General features: G+C 36.9%; 1 protein-coding gene across 1 annotated transcript in view; it reads right to left on the bottom strand.

Annotated features, from left to right (window-relative positions):
* The window catches only part of LOC115227326 (relaxin receptor 2-like), a 128,383-nt gene that overhangs the window by 16,014 nt on the left and 92,369 nt on the right, over positions 1-20,000 (bottom strand). The window contains exons 6-14 of the mRNA XM_036500680.1: positions 19,800-19,871; positions 17,959-18,030; positions 14,389-14,460; positions 13,330-13,401; positions 12,037-12,108; positions 10,645-10,716; positions 8,336-8,407; positions 4,515-4,586; positions 1,432-1,503 (exon numbers count right to left, since the gene is read on the bottom strand). Of these exons, the coding sequence (XP_036356573.1) occupies positions 1,432-1,503; positions 4,515-4,586; positions 8,336-8,407; positions 10,645-10,716; positions 12,037-12,108; positions 13,330-13,401; positions 14,389-14,460; positions 17,959-18,030; positions 19,800-19,871 (648 nt within the window). The remainder of the gene's footprint in view (positions 1-1,431; positions 1,504-4,514; positions 4,587-8,335; positions 8,408-10,644; positions 10,717-12,036; positions 12,109-13,329; positions 13,402-14,388; positions 14,461-17,958; positions 18,031-19,799; positions 19,872-20,000) is intronic.

Genomic DNA, 20,000 nt, shown 5'->3' on the forward strand with positions numbered 1-20,000 from the left:
TGGAGTGGGGTAATAGATCCCAGCCGAGCTGCAGCAATTTTTGTCTGGTTCCCAAAGCAACAAGTGCCGAAAATGAACTTTCTAATCTTCCATTTTAAAGGGTTACAGAATTAACACAGGTTATAGGAGCATAAACCTTCCACAAAAAGATAGCTTAAACTGTACTCTAAATGGAGGTGTAGTCAAATCCTATTTTATGGACTCAACCTTGTTCTAAAATAAGTCGAAAGTTAAGCTAGTATAAATCGGCATGAACTTTCCGGACAACCCAATAGTTTAATCGTGAAGATAGTTGTGAACGCGAGTCAGCATAACCTAACCTTAGTTTTTCAGAAATATGACCTCTTTACTTCAATAATTACACAGCTATAAAATTTAACCTTTTTCAAACAATTATCAGTTTCGACCTGCCATTGGTGTTTGTGCAAAGTCCTCAACCATTTATTACCTATGAACTCCCTTTCATTCCTATTTTACTCTACTGGGCCCTCAGAGGCATTCAGTGTTTAAAAACTAATCATATCATGTTTTTAGAATGAAATATTAGTATGAATTCTATAAAAAGGTTGTTAAAATATATTGTGTAGAGCCAATTTATTGGTCATAAATTTTAACAACAAAATATTATACAGATCCCCAAGGGACAGGTGGACCCTAGTTGAGACCCACTGCTATAATGTAACTTTCCTATAAAAGTAAATCAATCGAATGCAGTCTTGGATGCTTTACGGAATATCACAGGTCAATCATACTTACATTTTAACAAAAACTTTCTATAATTTCTACTTCTTTAAATTACTTTTCAAAGGTATATATTGCCCGAACTCCAACACCTTCTTTCAGTGTTAACACACTCTTATATAAACTGAAAACAATTTTTCCCCATTCAGCACTACTGAATAGTTCACTTCAGTGCGAAATTCTGTGTAGGAGGCAAACTTTCTATTACACTAGACATATCTATCCATTCTATCTAGCGTATTATAATTCAATTTCATATTTTCCTTGATCTACGTAAAATTTATTTAAATATATTTTGCAACACTATCATTACTATATGTTTATGTATAAGCAAATGTATGAGTATATATTTATATATACGTACGTATTTATGTATATATACATGTATGCGTGTGTCAAAGTACCGACCAACTGTCAATTTTTAAAATATATTTTCGGTAATTAAATATCTCGCGTAGATGAAGTAGATGTGTATGCTTGTTTGTGTGTGTGTGTGTGTGTGTGTGTGTGTGTGTGTGTGCATACGCGTGTATACGTATGAATGCATGTATGATTGTATGTATCTATTTATATATGTGTATGAATACACTTGTATACACAGAGTAAGCATGATGAAATTTGTGCAGACCTGTTGTAGCCATAGAGAACTACTTAACAGGGTGTAGAAAATAATTGTATATGGTTACGTACAGTGAAATTAGGTTTTCAACATACATAAAGGATTTCTCTTCAATGTGTTCAATTTGATTTTCTTCCAAATTCCTGCAACAAGGAAAGAAATATAAAGCAATGTTGGCTACAACGTTTACAACAAAGAATTTAGAAGCATTCGTGACAACATGAGGCCGTGCAGCATTATAGAGATTAGAAAGAATTTGGCACCTACGTTGGCTCTAAAGGATGTGTCGCTTTTGTAGTAGAATAACCAGCCGTATTGGTGATAGAAACAAGATATCGTTGTTTAGCCACAGGTCAGTTTTAATTATGGAGAGTTATGATTGAATGCGTTCCTGTGGTGAGCATTCTTTTATCAGATATATATATCTGGAACTGTATTTTTCTACGTTTAGCTTTTATATAATAATGCTAACTTAAGGGGATTTCTCTGGAATTACTAATTGGAGGAGTGACTACAGAAATAAACCTCCATTTTGACTTGTATGTGTGTGGGAATACAGAGGGGGAGGCATACGACAAAACGACGAACTGCAAATATTTAGTGTGTTACAGAACTTGATATAGGGTAGATTACTTGATGAAAGAGGAAATTAGTATGGAATTGGGACTTATTAAATTAAAGTCACTGTTTCTATGGTGTCCCAGATTTAAGGAGGGCTTAAACTCATACATTCCAGCTGATCAAGCAATCGTTAGCTTTGTGATACTCCTATACGATGCAGAGGAAGAAACATTGGGAATTACATGTAGTATTCCTTTTTGCAGAACAGTAAAAAGATAAGGATTATTGAAGCTTTCATCACCAATGATGTCATTGTAACATCGATGGTACCAGAGGTTTTTATTAGTATTTACGATAATGTAATATTGTATATGGTAGAAATGATATGATAAAGAGTAGTTTGTTTTCGATGACAGAATAGATGTTAGCGATAGGGAACACTGGAAATTTGTAGTCATATTTTAAAGAGGTAGATGATTGTTGTTTTCGTATACCGGTTTTCATATGGTTTGCTTATTAAGCTTACACTAAAGAATCTAATTTACCACCTGATATTAGGCTGAAACGTAGCTGGCAGAATCGTTAGCACGTCGAGCGAAATGCTTAGCAGTATTTCGTCTGCCGCTACGTTCTGAGTTCAAATTCCGCCGAGGTCGACTTTGCCTTTCATCCTTTTGGGGTCGATTAAATAAGTACCAGTTATGCACTGGGGTCGATATAATCGACTTAATCCCTTTGTCTGTCCTTGTTTGTCCCTTCTATGTTTAGCCCCTTGTGGGTAGTAAAGAAATAGATATTTCATCTGCCGCTACGTTCTGAGTTCAAATTCCGCCGACGTCGACTTTGTCTATCATCCTTTCGGGGTCGATTAAATAAGTACCAGTTACGCACTGCGGTCGATATAATCGAATTAACCCGTTTGTCTGTCCTTGTTTATCGTTTCTGTGTTTAGCCCCTTGTGGGTAGTAAAGAAATAGGTATTTCGTCTGCCACTACGTTCTGAGTTCAAATTCCGCCGAGGTCGACTTTGCCTATCATCCTTTCGGGATCGATTAAATAAGTACCAGTTACGCACTGGAGTAGATATAATCGACTTAATCTGCTTGTCTGTCCTTGTTTGTCCCCTCTGTGTTTAGCCCCTTGTGGATAGTAAAGAAATAGGTATATTGCTCCAAATATAGAGGGCAGCGTATAGTCAATGACATTGAACCACAGTGTATTACTAATGCTTAATTTATCGATTCAAAGGGATGAGCAGCAAGGTTAATCAATGGAAAGGTAAAGGTATGTAACTAAATAATGATTTCTAAACATATATATTGTGCTACGCACCTTGGATCAGATCATTCACATTGATAATTTTATAGATTCTATTAATACTAATGGTAAATTAGGGAGGGGGCCGTGGTAAAGTCTATCTGGCGGAATTTGAAACTGCAAGCCATTTCGTCCAGAAATTTACAAATTCTGCTAAAACCGTAAGAAACATTATTAAGTTCTTAGTTAGAAATGTGAAAAGCTGCAAAGTAATAGAATATAGAAAATATGACGATTAAAGTAGAATAAGAAAGAGGTAAAAACCAGATCATTTTAACGCCACGTTTATAGTTAATTAGCTTCACTTGTGCCACTGTTACCTTTGATCAAATCAGAACATCGGTTCTACGTTCGGAGTTCGAATCGTAGCGAGGTTGACTTTAGCATTCTTTATTCGATATAATTGTTTCTAGTATAGCCATAGGACCAACGGTTTTCAGAAGGGAGTAATCGTTATCATCGACGCTAGTACCGGACCACACTCTACAGAATTTGATTTCAGAGAAAGACGACAGTCCTGTTCTCGCTTCCTCCACAAATTCATGGCTTTGTGTTAAATACTCAAAAGCCTCCTGTACTATGGTTGCCTTTAAGATACACGGTTTTATAAATGTAAATGAGGCCAACCCTAGGTGATAACAAAACAAATATTCACTCGTTTATTACTGTTGTTCTCGCTTACAATTAAATTGTTTTTGTAGCTTCTTGCGGTTAAATCCGTTCTGATTTGCAAATCTTATCAACAAAAGCATTTTAACTGCAACCATCCCACCTTTTTTCCTATGAGCCATTATATCATTATTTAATGTGTTCTCTTCTAACATGTAGAGAGTGGCTTGAAGGAAATTGTCACCAGACGGAGCAAGTATGCAGGGACCCCCTTCTTGATTCCTTTACAAGTATGTGAATTGTGTTGCTGAAAGCTGTTTCTTTACGTTTTGCTTCCTAGCCAGTGTCCACGATAAGGCACAAAACAGGGGCATCTTTTACTGGTCAGCCTATATCTTATCTGAAACTGGTATTTATTCCTAGGCACAGTTAATGATAAGTAGAAAGATAAAATAGGTTATCTATATAACTTCTTTTGTACTTCTAGTATTAGGCTCTTAAAACAAAAACACAAAGGTCCAATGGGAGAAAGGAATGGGGTTACCTTGACATTCAGGTTTTCTCAAGGATATTAGCGACAATATAAACAAAATGAAATGGTTTCAACTAAGAATTAAAGGCACTTTATTTCTGTGCAGTATAATGATGTTCCTGTTTTGGTACTTACAGATATTGGATGGATTTTAATCCAGCGAACATTCCATTAACCAATTTAGTAAATCTGTTTTGTCGCAATATTCTGTAGAAGTAAAGAAAAAAAATATTCAGTAATGAATTAAAAACATTTAAAAAAATTTCATTTATTAATTAAACACCTGAAACTCTACTTAGTTGTTCTAGTTGAAAGAAATAGTAGCCAAATGTTCCTCAGTTCATGTCCTACCATATTTAAAAGGGAAGAACACACTGGACAATGTACTCCTAGCTATACAATAAGGTGGGTTGGTCATGATTGAAACACATTTGATGATAGGACTGCTTGATTAAGGCTAAATAATAATAATAATAACAATACACTGTTGAGAAGGAACAATGCTCTAAATCTTTCGATCTTACTATAAATGTCGGGACTTAGTATTTCTGGTGACCTTTCATGGTGATCATGCACCTACGGAACAATTACAAACAATACCTGTAATGATTTATGTTGCCTGCACTATAATGTGACCGTTGATTGTCAGATGTATGTAAATAGGTTGCAGTGACTTCACAAAACGTAAATAAACATACAAAAGAAAATTACTAAATATGTGTATTGAAATTTTTTTTAAATGACACAAAGAAACAGTGCACAAAATATATGGAAAAGATAGACACAATTTTACTTTGGAGACATGTGTATACTGACAGGAAAATATATGCTAATTACTGTCATTATTATTGTTGAAGACTGCAGAAAAACACAGCAGAGGAAAAATATCTATGTCAAAAATAATACAAGTGGAAAAATGTATACATAAAACTGCAAATAAAAATAACAAACAAAAACAGGATGTTGAGAAGTGAAAATAATAGCAATTTGATAATATAAGTAAATTGTGGCAAATGATAAAAGTATAATGATAAGAGTATTGAATGAGAAAATGTGAATAGCAATTTATTGTAGATAGTAATTTAGAGAAAATGGTAATTGGAATTTACCGATAGCAGTTACGAATAATAAATGGTAACTGTGATTTATTGATTATAGTAACAAAAAGTAAACGTTAATTGTGATTTACTGATAATAATAACCCTTTCTAATTTTGGCATAAGGACAAGCCAACAATTTTGAGAGGAGGGATAAGTCGATTATACCGACCCTAGGGCTCAAATAGTACCTATTTTGTTGACTCCGAAAGGATGAAAGGCAAAGTCGACCTCGGTGGAATTTGAACTCAGAACATAGGAATTGAAAGAAATGTCGCTAAGCATTTTAGCGGGCGTGCTAATAACGCTGCCAGCTCGCCGCCTTAATAATAGCGATAATAATGATAATGACAGTTTAATGATTATAGTAATCGAAGAAAAACGATAAAAAATTGCAGTAATGAAAACAAATCATACAAATAAAGGGAGTTGTTCTATTAATCTACCTTCTCATCGTATGTTAATAATAGTTGTGATGAAATTAATAGCTCCAAGAATTGATGAAATACCTGCTAGATGGAGTGAAAAAAATAGCCAAGTCAACAGGAGGACCTATGTGAGCTAAATTTCTCGAAAGGGGAGAATAAGCGGTTCATCCGGTCCCTACGCCTCTTTCTACTGCAGCTGAGGATAATAATAGGTTTAGAGAAGGAGGTAAGCGTCAAAAACTTATATTATTTATTCGTGGGAATGCTATGGCTGGAGCGTCAAATATTAGAGGTACTAATCAATTTCCAAATTGTCCGATTATAACGGGAATAATTTTAATTGAAAGATAAATAAAATGAATGGTAAATAGCAATAGAAATTCAGTAATAAAATTAAATTGGATCTTTTATTCATACGAACGTAACTGATGTGAAATATGTCATAAATAACAGTGAAAAACTAAACAGAGACCGCCGGAAGTTGTTGTTGAACTTGTTGGCAAACAACAGCAGTAATTGTATTCACCTCAATAGACGTCATTGATTGGTTGAAATTACCGAAATAGGAGAAATTAAACAAGAAATAGCTTATAAACTACAGAATTTTCTCAAGAACGCCAAAAGAAAAAGATGTTTTATGTGACACATTCTGCCAGTATACGAAGTTTAAAAGTGTTTAGTTACAAAGAAATTATTTTTAAAATCTGCCGGTCAAAGTGAAAAGATCCATTAAATTTTGATAAATGTAAAAACAAATTTAAGCGGGTGAGTGAAGTATTTATGAAATTTATGCCAATCCTTCAGTAATGTAAACGAAACGGTTCTAAGGGGCACCGGAAGTCACGTGTCGAAATGTAACATCAAAAGCAGCCTTGTACTCTACAAAAAATAGCATCGCCAGTTCCACCTACAGCTATACCCTTGTCCCTGTCTTCATTACTATCACCACTTCGATTACCGAAACTACCAACACCACAACCTCCATCATCATCATCATCATCATCGCCATCACTGTCGTCGAGTTGGTGGTCGTCAGCGTCGCCATCGTCATCGTTAATATCATAGTCTTTATCAGTATCTTCATTGCCCTTACATATCTGTTTCTTTATTGCCCACAAGGGACTAAACATAGAGGGGACAAACAAGGACAGACAAACGGATTAAGTCGATTACATCGACCCCAGTGCGTAACTGGTACTTAATTTATCGACCCCCGAAAGGATGAAAGGCAAAGTCGACCTCAACGGAATTTGAACTCAGAACGTAACGGCAGACGAAATACCTATTTCTTTACTACCCATAAGGGGCCAAACACAGAGGGGACAAACAAGGACAGACAAACGGATTAAGTCGATTACATCGACCCCAGTGCGTAACTGGTACTTAATTTATCGACCCCCGAAAGGATGAAAGGCAAAGTCGACCTCAGCGGAATTTGAACTCAGAACGTAGCGACGGGTCGAAATACCACTAAGCACTTCGCCCGGCGTGCTAACGTCTCTGCCAGCCTGCTGCCTTAATAGTCCTTACATATTGACATGATCACCACTACCACAATCGCTACCACCACCGCCTCCCCCAACAACAACAACAAAAACTAACTACATCACCATCACCACCACCACCATCCAACAACCGACAGCCTTCTACTTCTCTTCTTCATCACTGTCGTCGTCGTCGTTACCGTCGTCATCACCCTAATCCTCATCCTCATCAGTTTCTGTACAAGTGCCTAAAGCCAGCTGGAGACGATGATCTCCTGGGGCTAAAAAGCTACAGTAACACCCCCTCCCCTTTGTGGTTAGCCATATTGAAATGGCTATTATACTTTACGTTGTCGAGCGATTACTGTTTACATCTCGTTCTGAGATTTAATAATGCTTACAGACAGTTTTTCGAAAACAGTGGCAGAAGTCACTAGAAAAACTCATATATTTGCAAACAGGCCTTGTCTTTCATTGTGATCCGGTGATTACCGCCCGTTGATAAGAGACAATAACCTCGAAACCGCAGTCCGGTGCGTATCACTTAGGCTTACGAGAAAGGGATGGCTTCCCTTTGCAAATACCACAAGGCACAGATAGTGTGCCTAAAGCCAGTTGGAGATGATGATCTCCTAGGGCTAAAAAGCTACAGTAACACCCCCACCTTTGTGGTTAGCCATATTGAAATGGCTATTATACTTTACATTGTCGAGCGATTACTGTTTACATCTCGTTCTGAGATTTAATAATACAATAACTACACCAATAACAATAATAACACCAAAAACAACAACAACAACAGTAATAAGCATAATGTCAGCAAAGATATCAACAATAACAGCTATTTATAAAATAATGAATGAAATAACTACATCAATAACAACCGTAACAGCACAAGGTTCATCAACCTGAGGAACATAAGAAACGGTCAAAGAGTGATTGCTTACAGATTTTGTAGCTGAGTCAGCGAGACGAAGGAATTTGGTTCGATGGAGCTAATCTTGTTGTTAATCAAATATCTGGAAAATAGAGTGGAATATTCAGTAGAAAACATGATATCCATTGAATATATTGCCTAATGTAATATTTGTTTATAGAATAACGTATATTTCAATGAAATCTATTCACAAAATAGTTTCTCTAATATAACTTTTAGCGTCGCAGACATCGTTGTAGCCATAAACGAAACTAAATATTATTCTGCAGTTGGCCATGATAGATACTCTGCTAGGATTCCGAAGGAATGCGAACACCAACTTATACCTCTTCTTATCAAACAATGGAGAAAATCTTTAGGCTGTCATCCTAGTTTTCGATAAAGGAAACAGTTTATTTGCAGTTAACTATCGTCTAATCTCACTCACTTCCCAATCATCAGAGGTAAGATCAAAAATAATTACTTTCCTAGAGAGTAAAATCCTCCTAAATTCCAAGCAGCATAGCTTCCGCTGCGGCAGAGAATGCCTAACGTATCACATTGAGGACATCCTTAGAATTTTGGAAGGCGGTTCAAGAGGGGTCGGCCACAGCAACCTACAACAAAAGCTATCCAGCACTGTAGTCAGTGGAAAGTTGTTGCCCTGGATCAAGCATTTCCTGGTGAACAGAAACCATCTTATTATGATCGATGGAATCTTCTCAAGCCTACTATCAGTCCGCAAGGGTCTATGTTAGACCCACTTAACTTCATAGTCTATGTAAGCATAAAATCCAAACTATAATATATTTATATGCAATAGTACAATAAAATATAAAGTATATATATAAAATATATATTTATTTAAATAAGATACTATAATTTAATACGGTGTAATACAACATAAAATATACATAATGTAATCTATTAAAACATATATATATATATATATTTAATAAATAATGTATATAATATCGCTTTCGTATTTGGTCTGCAAGATAAAAGAAAAAATCTAAATTTTACATAATGTGAAATCATTTTTAACTGATATTTGTTTACTTATTATCAGAAAATTTATATGATATTTTGTATGATCTTTCTCTCTCTCCGTTTGTCTCTCTATGTATCTGTCTATCTATCTATCTATCTATCTATCTATCTATCTATCTATCTATCTATCTATCTATCTATCTATCTATCTATCTATCTATCTATCTATCTATCTATCTGTCTGTCTGTCTGTCTGTCTGTCTGTCTATCTATCTATCTATCTATATCTATCTATCTATCTATCTATCTATCTATACATACATAGTGTGTATATGCATAATATAATAATTATACAGCACATTAAAATTATAGCATTATTACATTTACATAATATAACATGATATTCATAAAATGCACTATAATTAAATTAAAAGGAGCGAGAAAAACATTTGAAATACAATATGATAAAAAGAATTGAAAACAAATTAAAGCGTATATGATAGATTAACTTCCTCATCGATTTACAAAGAACAATTGTTGTAATCGTTCGTTCAAGAAAATTATATTAATGTGTATCTCGGTTTTTAGAATAGGTACACCGATAACATATGGTAATATTCTAAGAGTAGCTGTTTGAAATGTTCGCTCATTAAACAATAAATCAGTCATTTTTGTATTTCGGAATGGTCATTTTGCCAGTTTAGCCAATAAAAACAAACGCACTCCTTCCCTGGATCTTTCCTTCTCCTATGTTTCCGACGAAGAGCTCCGCTCGAAACGTTAAACCCTCTTTCTTTCCTTCTTTCCTGAGCGTCCAATAATACTATATTTGTTCCACGTCCTCGCGTTGTTGTGTGTTTTTTTTGTGCTTTCTTGTTTGGATTAACTTTATATATATATATATCTATATAAACGGCAGTTTGTCTGTCTGCGTGTCTGTGTGTCTGTTAGGTTGTACCCTCACCCTGACCACGGCTTTCAACCGATCCTGATGAAACTTGACACACACATAGCCCAATGTCATAATTCAAAACTAACGCAGCGAAAATTTTGAAAAGTTCCCCCAGTTCTGAAAAAAATCGATAAATTCGACATGGGGTCGAGAATCAGAAACACAAACCACAGACTGTCTAGGGGACGCAACTCGACCTTTTTAACTCTCAAAAAAAAAAGTTACCATCATTTTTTTCCATTTTTTTGCTATTTTTTGGCTATAACTCTCTAAAAATGCTTTATAGTTATTTCCCTTACAAACCCGAGTAACGCCGGGCGATACTGCTGGTATATAATAAATCAGTCATTTAACGTATATGTAATGAGTATTAATTTACAAGGCATCAATAAACTTACAGTTCACCAAGATTTGTCAGTTTCTCAAAGTAGTGCCGTTTGATGTCAGTTAGCATGTTATTGTCGAGAAATCTGTAAAAAAGACGCATAAAATGGTTAGAAAACTGTGCTCTCGTTATTTGTAATTAATAAGACAAAACTGTAGTTCATACTCTTCGTTCTCGCCTTATTTTTATTTGGATTGGTACGCAAAGAAAGAGTTGAGTACAGATTATTTACACATCTCTGAAATCTGTGATATTGAAGAAGGTAATGTTCCTTTTGACACGGTGCAAATCAACGGCTGCGCAAAAAGAAACAAAAAATCTTATGCAGGGTGGGGAATCCAGAGGGTTGACAATCTGAAGAGGAAATGGTGGGCGGTGTGGGCAGAATGTGAGTGATGAGAGAAGAAGAGACGAGGGAATTGGAAGAATCCGATGGGAGGTGAAACAACACCAGGTAATTACAAAGAGCCATTACAGTTATGCAAAGAGAGTGGGTACAACACGTCTTATGTATTTCTTTACTGCCCACAAGGGGCTAAACACAGAGAGGACAAACAAGGACAGACAAAGGGATTAAGTCGATAACATCGACCCCAGTTGGAAACTGGTACTTTATTTATCGACCCCGAAAGGATGACAGGCAAAGTCGACCTCGGCGGAATTTGAACTCAGAACGTAACGACAGACGAAATACGGCTACGCATTTCGCCCGGCGTGCTAACGTGGGTACAACACGTCTTATGGCCAGAAGTTGGGGAATATTTACGAATGTCTCAGGCGAATCAGTCGGTTGGCAAATTTTTGGATGTGGTATCAAGGGAGTTTGTGTGCGAAGCTAAAGCACTGTTCCGGATCTAGGGGCAGTACTCTATTGCTGGCCGCATCGGTGTTTTGCAGTGGTTATATGCATATGTAGGAACAGAAGTATTTTCTGGAAGGCAAGCGCTTGGGATACTGCCTGCCCTGGTGATACAACCTGTACTTGTGATACAGCCAACAGTATCTGTAAGGTTTCTACCTCTCATCAGGTTTACATTTGATATAAATTAAATTCATTTTGAGCAAAGAGAAAGAAATGAAAAATATCGATCTCGAGGTGATGAAATGTAAAATTGATCTTGACCCTAGAACGAACCCTGAAAAATATTTTATCTGACACTTTGACAATTGCGGGAATTCTTTAATTTCAGTCGTTAGTACTAACAATTGATATCTCACGAGAATAAGCAAGGAAAGCAACAAACTATGTGAAAAAAAAAAATGATACGTTCGGTAACATGTTGCAAATACTGAAAAGAAACGATGAGATTGTCATGCTTAGACCGTCTTTGATCATAGATTGGTTCGAAAAGTTGCAATAAATGAAAAAAATGTATAAATAAATACACTGAAAATTGTTACATACAACTGTACGAGACTACTGGTGCCATAGAAGGCGGCTGGTTCTATTGCTTTAATTCGGTTTCTTCGTAGAGATCTATAAGAGAGAAAGACGAGAAATAAAAATCAAAAACAAATAAAAGTAACTAGCAGAAATTTAATTAATTCTGATAAAAGAAATCCCAGAAGAAAAGGACAAATTGTTAATATATCTTCTGTTACTGATTAATAGGTGTAACCCATTGCACACGGAATCTTTCTGAGATGCTGAGTTTGAATATATGATGTAGATTGATTGAGCGCACTGTGAGATATATAAACGCATTTGAATAGTGATTATGCGATAGGAGCCGTTCTTTGACCTATGTCACTTGTTTCACTGGTATTTAATTTACTGACCCCGAATGGATGAAAGGAAAGTTGATCTAGGCCGAATTTAAAATCAGAACATAAAGACAGACGAAATGCCGCTAAGCATTTTGCCCTGCGTGCAAACGATTCTACCAGCTCACCATGGATAGCAGGGATTATCAGGAGGGTTTTAAGCACTTGAAAGACAGCTAAAAACTTGTGGATGCCTAAGGTTACAGGTAGTAACTCGCTACCCACATAAATTCTACCAGGAATAAGATCGAACCTAAGGCAAACTAAAATAATAATGACAATAATCCTTTCTACTATAAGCACAAGGCCTGACATTTGTGGGGAGGGGACTAGTCGATTACATCGACCCCGGTGTTTCACCGGTACTTAATTTATCGACCCTGAAAAGATGAAAGCTAAAGTCGATACCGGCGCAATTAAACACAGGGATGACAAACAAGGACAGACAAACGGATTAAGTCGATTATATCGACCCCAGTGCGTAACTGGTATTTATTTAATCGACTGCGAAAGGATGAAAAGCAAAGTCGACCTCGGCGGAATTTGAACTCAGGTGTAACCCATTGCACCAATTTGTTCGGATTTATCTTAGCTCTTGCCATCGCCTCGCATTCCTTTAAAATGGAATCGACTCTCTGAACATCCGCAGTGTCTGACACCATTACCGTGATATCATCTGCATATGCCGACACAGCTCTTCTGGATTCCTGTCAGAAGGGAATACCTCTCAAGGGTTCTAGCTGCTGATATCTAATTAGATTGATGTCAGTATCCATCTATCCGTCCACGGCTGGATGGCTGAATGAATGGATAAAGGATTTGCCGTCTGCGTATTCCCACATATCAAGGCGGAGTTCCAAGAAGACCGTAGTCTAAAAAGACAGAAACAGGTAAAGGAATTATAAAAAAGATACTTCTACAAAAGTTTACTCACAGTTTTATCAATTTACTCAAGTGATCGAATGCTTTTGCAGGTATTTCGGTCAACCAATTCTGGTCCAGGTATCTGAAACATGGAATATATTATGTAACACATTCAAAACAGAGAGAACTACGTTAAAAACTAGGTTTCTCCGGAGCTCACAACGACAGTATTTCACAAGGGTTTATAAAATCTAAATACTAGTATTATATTAATGTTTGGTTAATTGCGCGAATCCTTTTATTTCTAAAATAAGTATCACTTCGGGACTAAGGGGAAATAAATAAATACTCTATTTTTAATTCTGCGATTACTAAGTTACCATTTATTGTTCAATGTGATTAAATAACAAAAGAACTGGAATATTATGTTTGATAAACTGTTCAGATTTCCAACATAAAATAATATAAGCTACTATAAACTCCAATTTGTGATAAAAACTACAACTCATTATGTCAGGTCACTTTTGAGTGCTACTGGTAGCAAGTAACCCAGTACAACCTGTTGCATGACTAAACCGGCGACTAAACCGGCAACCCCACCAAGCTTGCTTGGTGAGGAGGGTGTTCATTGGATACCCTGCGGGGATGAAAAACAAAACCCATCAAAGGGCGGAGGAACTCTTGAGGGTCAACGGCCATCCAATAAATGTACCCCCTCCTGGGGAAGGCTAAGGGAGTAAACCCCGACAGAAAATCCGGAGCTGGAGTCCCTAAGGTGGCCTGACACAACACGTCACCACCGGCAACTCCTGCGACGCATCTGGTAGCAAGCTGTATCGACTCGTCGTTCCTTTGGAGCTACCAGCTGCGTGGAGAAGGGGGGATCAAACTGCATGGACAACAGCTGATCCCTCATATAAACCTGCCCAGGCCTTGAAGCTCAACAGAAGAGGAAGTGCAGATAAACCCATCACATTTTCCGAGCTACACCATCGTCTCTCGAGACGGACGGATGCCGACGACGACGAATTCACTGTCAGAGAGACAGTTGCTCTTTTCCGTCTTAGACAAGAGCTTCTAATGTCTAAATAAATGTTTATGTAGCAATGGAAGCAGGAAAAATACTTACAAATATTTCAGGGAATTATTCTTGGCAAACAAATTAGGGACTAGTTCTTCCAGTCGGTTCAGTTTAAGCGATCTGATCAATGAGAGACGATGGTGGAATGAGGTTTAGTAAACATAAAATATTTTATTTGATGTTTTAGAAATAAGGAGTTTATAGTTAATAAAAAACGGTGAAATTGAATAAATAAATACTAGGTTGTCCCAAAAGTTCGTAAACACTTGCGAAAATTGAATTTTTACTCGCCAAGTACTAACAAAAACAACAAAAATTATTCCTCAAAATAAAGACCATTATTTTCCAAGACTTTCTACGAACTTTTGGGACGACCTTATAATAACGTTTAAGAAAGTCACTATAATACATGTAAGGAAATAAAGGGTGTAAATAGAGCAAAACCAAAAGAGAAGTAGAACAATATTCTTTTATTCTTTTACTTGTTTCGGTCATTAGATTGCGGCCATGCTGGAGCACCGACTTGAAGGATTTTAGTCGAATGAATCAACCCCAGTATTTCTTTTTTTATTTTAGGTTCTGGTACTTATTCTATCGGTCTCTTTTGCCGAACTGTTAAGTTACGGGGACGTAAACACACTAACACCGGTTGGAAAGCGGTGGTAGGGTACAAACACACGCGCATGCACACACACAAACACACACACAGTTACACATATATATATACGACAGGCTTCTTTCAATTTCCGTCAATCAAATCTACTCACAAGGCTTTGGTCGGCCTGAGGCTATAGCAGAAGACACTTGCCCAACGTGCCGCGTAGTGAGATTGAGCCCCGAACCATGTGGTTGAGAAGCAAACTTCTTACCACACAGCCACGCCTGCACCTTTCTTTTTTCGTTTTTTTACCTGTATTTCAGTATTTCGTATTTTAAAATTCCTTATCAAGAAAATTGGAATCAAATAGACTCCTTCACTGTAAAAAAAATTAATAAGCAACTGTTTTACAAATGCTAAGATTATGGAGGAAGACGAATAGGTGGGGGAAGGTCTCTCTTAGTAAAAGCACATATTTAACTGACTTAGGAAAGCATCTCAAAGACTGGTCTTTCTCTTCAAGACCAGAAAATAATTCAGCTCCTTACAATTACTGATATTCTACAAAGCCCAAGTGGTGCCCTATGCAGAATGTTGCTCCACATAAAGGCGGCGAGCTGGCAGAAACGTTTACACGCCGGGCGAAATGCTTAGCAGTATTTCGTCTGTCGCTACGTTCTGAGTTCAAATTACGCCGAGGTCGACTTTGCCTTTCATCCTTTCGGGGTCGATAAATTAAGTACCAGTTGCGCACTGGGGTCGATATAATCGACTTAATCCGTTTGTCTGTCCTTGTTTGTTCCCTTCTGTGTTTAGCCCCTTGTGGGTAGTAAAGAAAAAGGTATCTGTTGTTTAACCATTCATGAATAGATGCAGCCATCAACAGGTAAACATATTTATTGACTTCAAAGGAATACATATGTTTCTCATAGATACTCGCATGATAAATGAACGACGTGAAAGAGCTGAGCTACAAAAGAAACTCGAATGTAGGCTTCAGAATCAGTTTACAAGGAGCTTAGTATTTACTCTGCTAAAGGAATAGTTAAATGAATAAACAAATAGATAAAATAAATATATAAATATAGTTATTAATCGTAGTCGATTTTACTGGAAAATCTATAGTTAATATTCTGTAGTTGTCTGCAGGCTAGACAATAAGAAATTCTCTGAAGGAGACAATCGTTATAGTTTTACTTCTTTAGTTACATTTTATTGAACTCTTTTTGAGTGAACGATACAGTTTTGAAGCATTTAGTATTCATGGCATCACGTTATTTCCATTATTAGTGAAACACGAGTAAGTAAATACATTTGCGGTTCCTAGGACGACCAAATTATATTTTGTTTCTACGTATACTTTACACACAAATCAGTATACAACAACAGTACACACACTGGTAGATTATCGCTCATGTATAGACAAACGCACACACAAAGTATGGATAGAATGACATATCAGCGTAGTGAATTCAATTGTAATATTATCAATCCAACTAAAGTATCGTGCTGGCAGAATCGTCGAATCTCCAGGCAAAATTCTTGGCGACATTTCACTTGTCTTTACGTTCTGAGTTCAAATCCGAAGAGGTTGACTTGGCCTTTCATACTTTCGGGGCCTATAAAATAAGTAACAGTTCATCACTGGGGTCGATGTAATCAACAAGCCCGCAAAATTTCTAGCTTTGTGCTAGAATTTGGAACCAATATTATCCCTTCAACTAAGGCGGTGAAGTGGAAGAATCGTTAACACACCTGGAAAATGCTTTGCAGCCTTTCGTTCGATTTTACGTTCTGAGTTCAATTTCTGCAGAAGTCAACCTTTCTTTCATCCTTTCGGAGTCGACTAAATAAGTACCATGTGCCAAAGTTTCAAACCAATATTATCAGTTCAGCTTTGTGAGCACCAATGAAACAGCGGTTGCTGAGAAACTTAGAAATATACCGAAAATGGCGGAAGCTTGTAGGAATTGAACTGTAATGATTCGATTGAATGTTTTCTTTAAACGGCTTTTTGTGTTGTCTAAGATCTTTCTTTGATTGGAACTGTGAAATCAGAGAAACGTTATAATTTCTGTTGGGGAACATTGTGTCTATAGAAAAGGTTTTAGAAGATTTAAATATGTTCAGGTGTCGTGTGAAGTGAACATGGTTGGCTTATGAGCCAGACAGCAAGCAAGGGTTCGAAATTTTAGATTCTTCTCTTCTCACGAGACGTGAACTGACCGAATTCGTGTGGAACACACTTGCTGAATATTTGCATCAAAGTTCATTTAAAGTATATCCAGAACATACTCTTTTACTCTTTTACTCTTTTACTTGTTTCAGTTATTTGACTGCGGCCATGCTGGGGCACCGCCTTTAATCGAGCAACTCGACCCCGGGACTTATTCTTTTGTAAGCCCAGTACTTATTCTATCGGTCTCTTTTTGCCGAACCGCTAAGTGACGGGGACATAAACACACCAGCATCGGTTGTCAAGCAATGCTAGGGGGACAAACACAGACACACAAACACACACACGCATACATATATACATATATACGACGGGCTTCTTTCAGTTTCCGTCTACCAAATCCACTCACAAGGCTTTGGTCGGCCCGAGGCTATAGTAGAAGACACTTGCCCAAGGTGCCACGCAATGGGACTGAACCCAGAACCATGTGGTTGGTTAGTAAGCTACTTACCACACAGCCACTCCTGCGCCTAACATAAATATTAGAAATCATAATTATTATTATGCAACGATTTCTCCATCTAAATTTTATATCTTCTGTATTTATTTATATATGATGTTGTCAATATTTCCTTGTTAGCCATAAATCTTCACACGAACCCATTCAATAGTAATTAAAAATAAAGTTTAGTGTCCTTCTCACTTAAATATCAATTATACAAATTATGTTGAAAGATGTCATATAAATCAGTGAAGTTATTTATTAAGAACTGCAGCTATTAAAATTTGACAGATAAAATCGATGTATTTCCTTAATTCGAGTATAGAGCAATTAAAAACTCACAGAGTCTCCAGTTCAGGGCAGTTATGGAACGCTCCTGCTTCAAGAATCCGTAAACCGTTGTCATTGAGAGAGCTGGAAAGACAATTCTGTTTTAGTCATGATTTTCAAACACACTTTCTGTTGCTTATATCATATTAATATTCTAATTTAAAAAAAAAATTATTTCCTGAACTGAAGGTGATTTTAACGACAAGGTAACTCACGAAGAAATTTGTGATTTTGTGCCAGTGTGAGAAATCTTGAAAGTAAGTTACGAGCCAGTATTTCAGGATGAGTACATTTTAATAACATGGTCTAATTAACAAGTGAGAACATGCTGTGGTTAAATCAATGCTGAGAAAAAAATAATAGTTTCAATATACAGTGTATTGTATATATAAAGTAGCGCATTGAATGTATGGCTTTGAAAGTATCCTTGCCACGTATTGTATACCATGATTCGAATGTATTATAGCTTCACTAAATAAAAAGGTATTATTGAGAGAGGAAGTAAAGACAAGAGAAGTGTACCTGAATGAATGACAAACGATGGTAGACGAGTCTCGTTTTTCAATAAACATACGTGTCAAGCTAAAGGGAAAAAACTAGTTCACAAACGGACCACAGAAAAATACAGCAATGAAATAATAGCGAAGAATAGCTATTTCTCAAAGTAAGTGCTCGGTTCTCTCTCACTCTCTCTCTTGTGTGTGTGTGTGTGTGTGTGTGTGTATAACACGCCACTATGCGTCATAGAGTTAATAGTATGTGTTTGTAAAACATGGCAGTATATGTGCTTGCTTTGTTTGTGTGTTCAGAGAAAAAGTTGAATGTGGGAGAAATGTGCGTCGGCAGAAGCCCAAGAAGCTTATCAAGATGTTTGCTTTTATATCGTTGGGAGACTTCAGACAGTCTCTTAAAGGTAACTGTTCATCGACCCTCGAGCTTCTGATTAGCAGAAAAGCAACTATTTGCCTAGACTGCTTACGATTCGATCGTATAACCGAGTCATGTGGGAGAGACAGAAGCAAGTATGAATGGATAATGATTGTAGAATACACAACAAGGCCATCAAGATTTGAGGGTCATAAACTTAATCCATCACTCGGTTTAGCCCACCATCAGGCTCTTGGATGCTTCCAACAGAATCTTCTCTATTGCGAGAATTCAGGTTATGTTTGCGGTCTCAAGAAAACCTTTCCTCTCCCTTCGATCAAGAGACCAGGGAACAGAAGAAAGAAGAAGAAAGAAGACATTCACCCAACAACAGAGCTGAAGACACTTCCGAAAGGGGGGGGGGGCGTCACGTCAAAACGGTAGAGGAGTAGGGGCCGAAACCAGACGTGGTTCCTCCTGATGATGTCTTGAGCTAACTGGATCCTATAAAGGAGCTGTTGTGGTAGCAGACCACGAAACACGGTTATAATTCCTCTGACGCCTTGAATAGAGCTTAGGGATGCTGTTCACTTCTAAATCATAAAAGACCAACGCCTGTTCTGATGTCGTTTTTGACTTATATGCATGTATGTATAAATATATATATGCTTGTATATATAAATATAAATGTATGTATATATAAATATATATGTGTGTGTGTAGTGTATGCGTGTGTAGTGTGTGGTGTGGTGCAGTGTGTGTGTATGTGTGTGTGTGTGCTTGAGCGCGCGTGTAGGAATGAACACTGATTCTTTAAGGGGAACACTATAATATGTAATGCTCATCATTTTGCCCAAATCCTTAACACTAGGGAAGTGTTCGTAATTTTTGTATAGTCAGTTCGCCGGAAGATTACTTTTACTCTGCTATGGGTTCGATATGAATGTTATATAATTTAACGCAAAGAAACAAGAAATCATACTTACAGCTCTTTTAAATTATGGAAGCCACGGAGGGCGGATTGATTCAGATATGAAATATGGTTGGCTGATAGATCCCTGCAGAAAAAAGAAATAAGAAAAAAGAAATAAGATATAGCACCTTACACGTGAGATGTAATATGTATATATGGGAGAACATAATGAACTCACTTTTGGCTCCAACCTGTCCGAGGCTGATTGAATTTC

This window comes from Octopus sinensis, linkage group LG2 (assembly GCF_006345805.1).
Source record: "Octopus sinensis linkage group LG2, ASM634580v1, whole genome shotgun sequence".
NCBI lineage: Eukaryota > Metazoa > Mollusca > Cephalopoda > Octopoda > Octopodidae > Octopus > Octopus sinensis.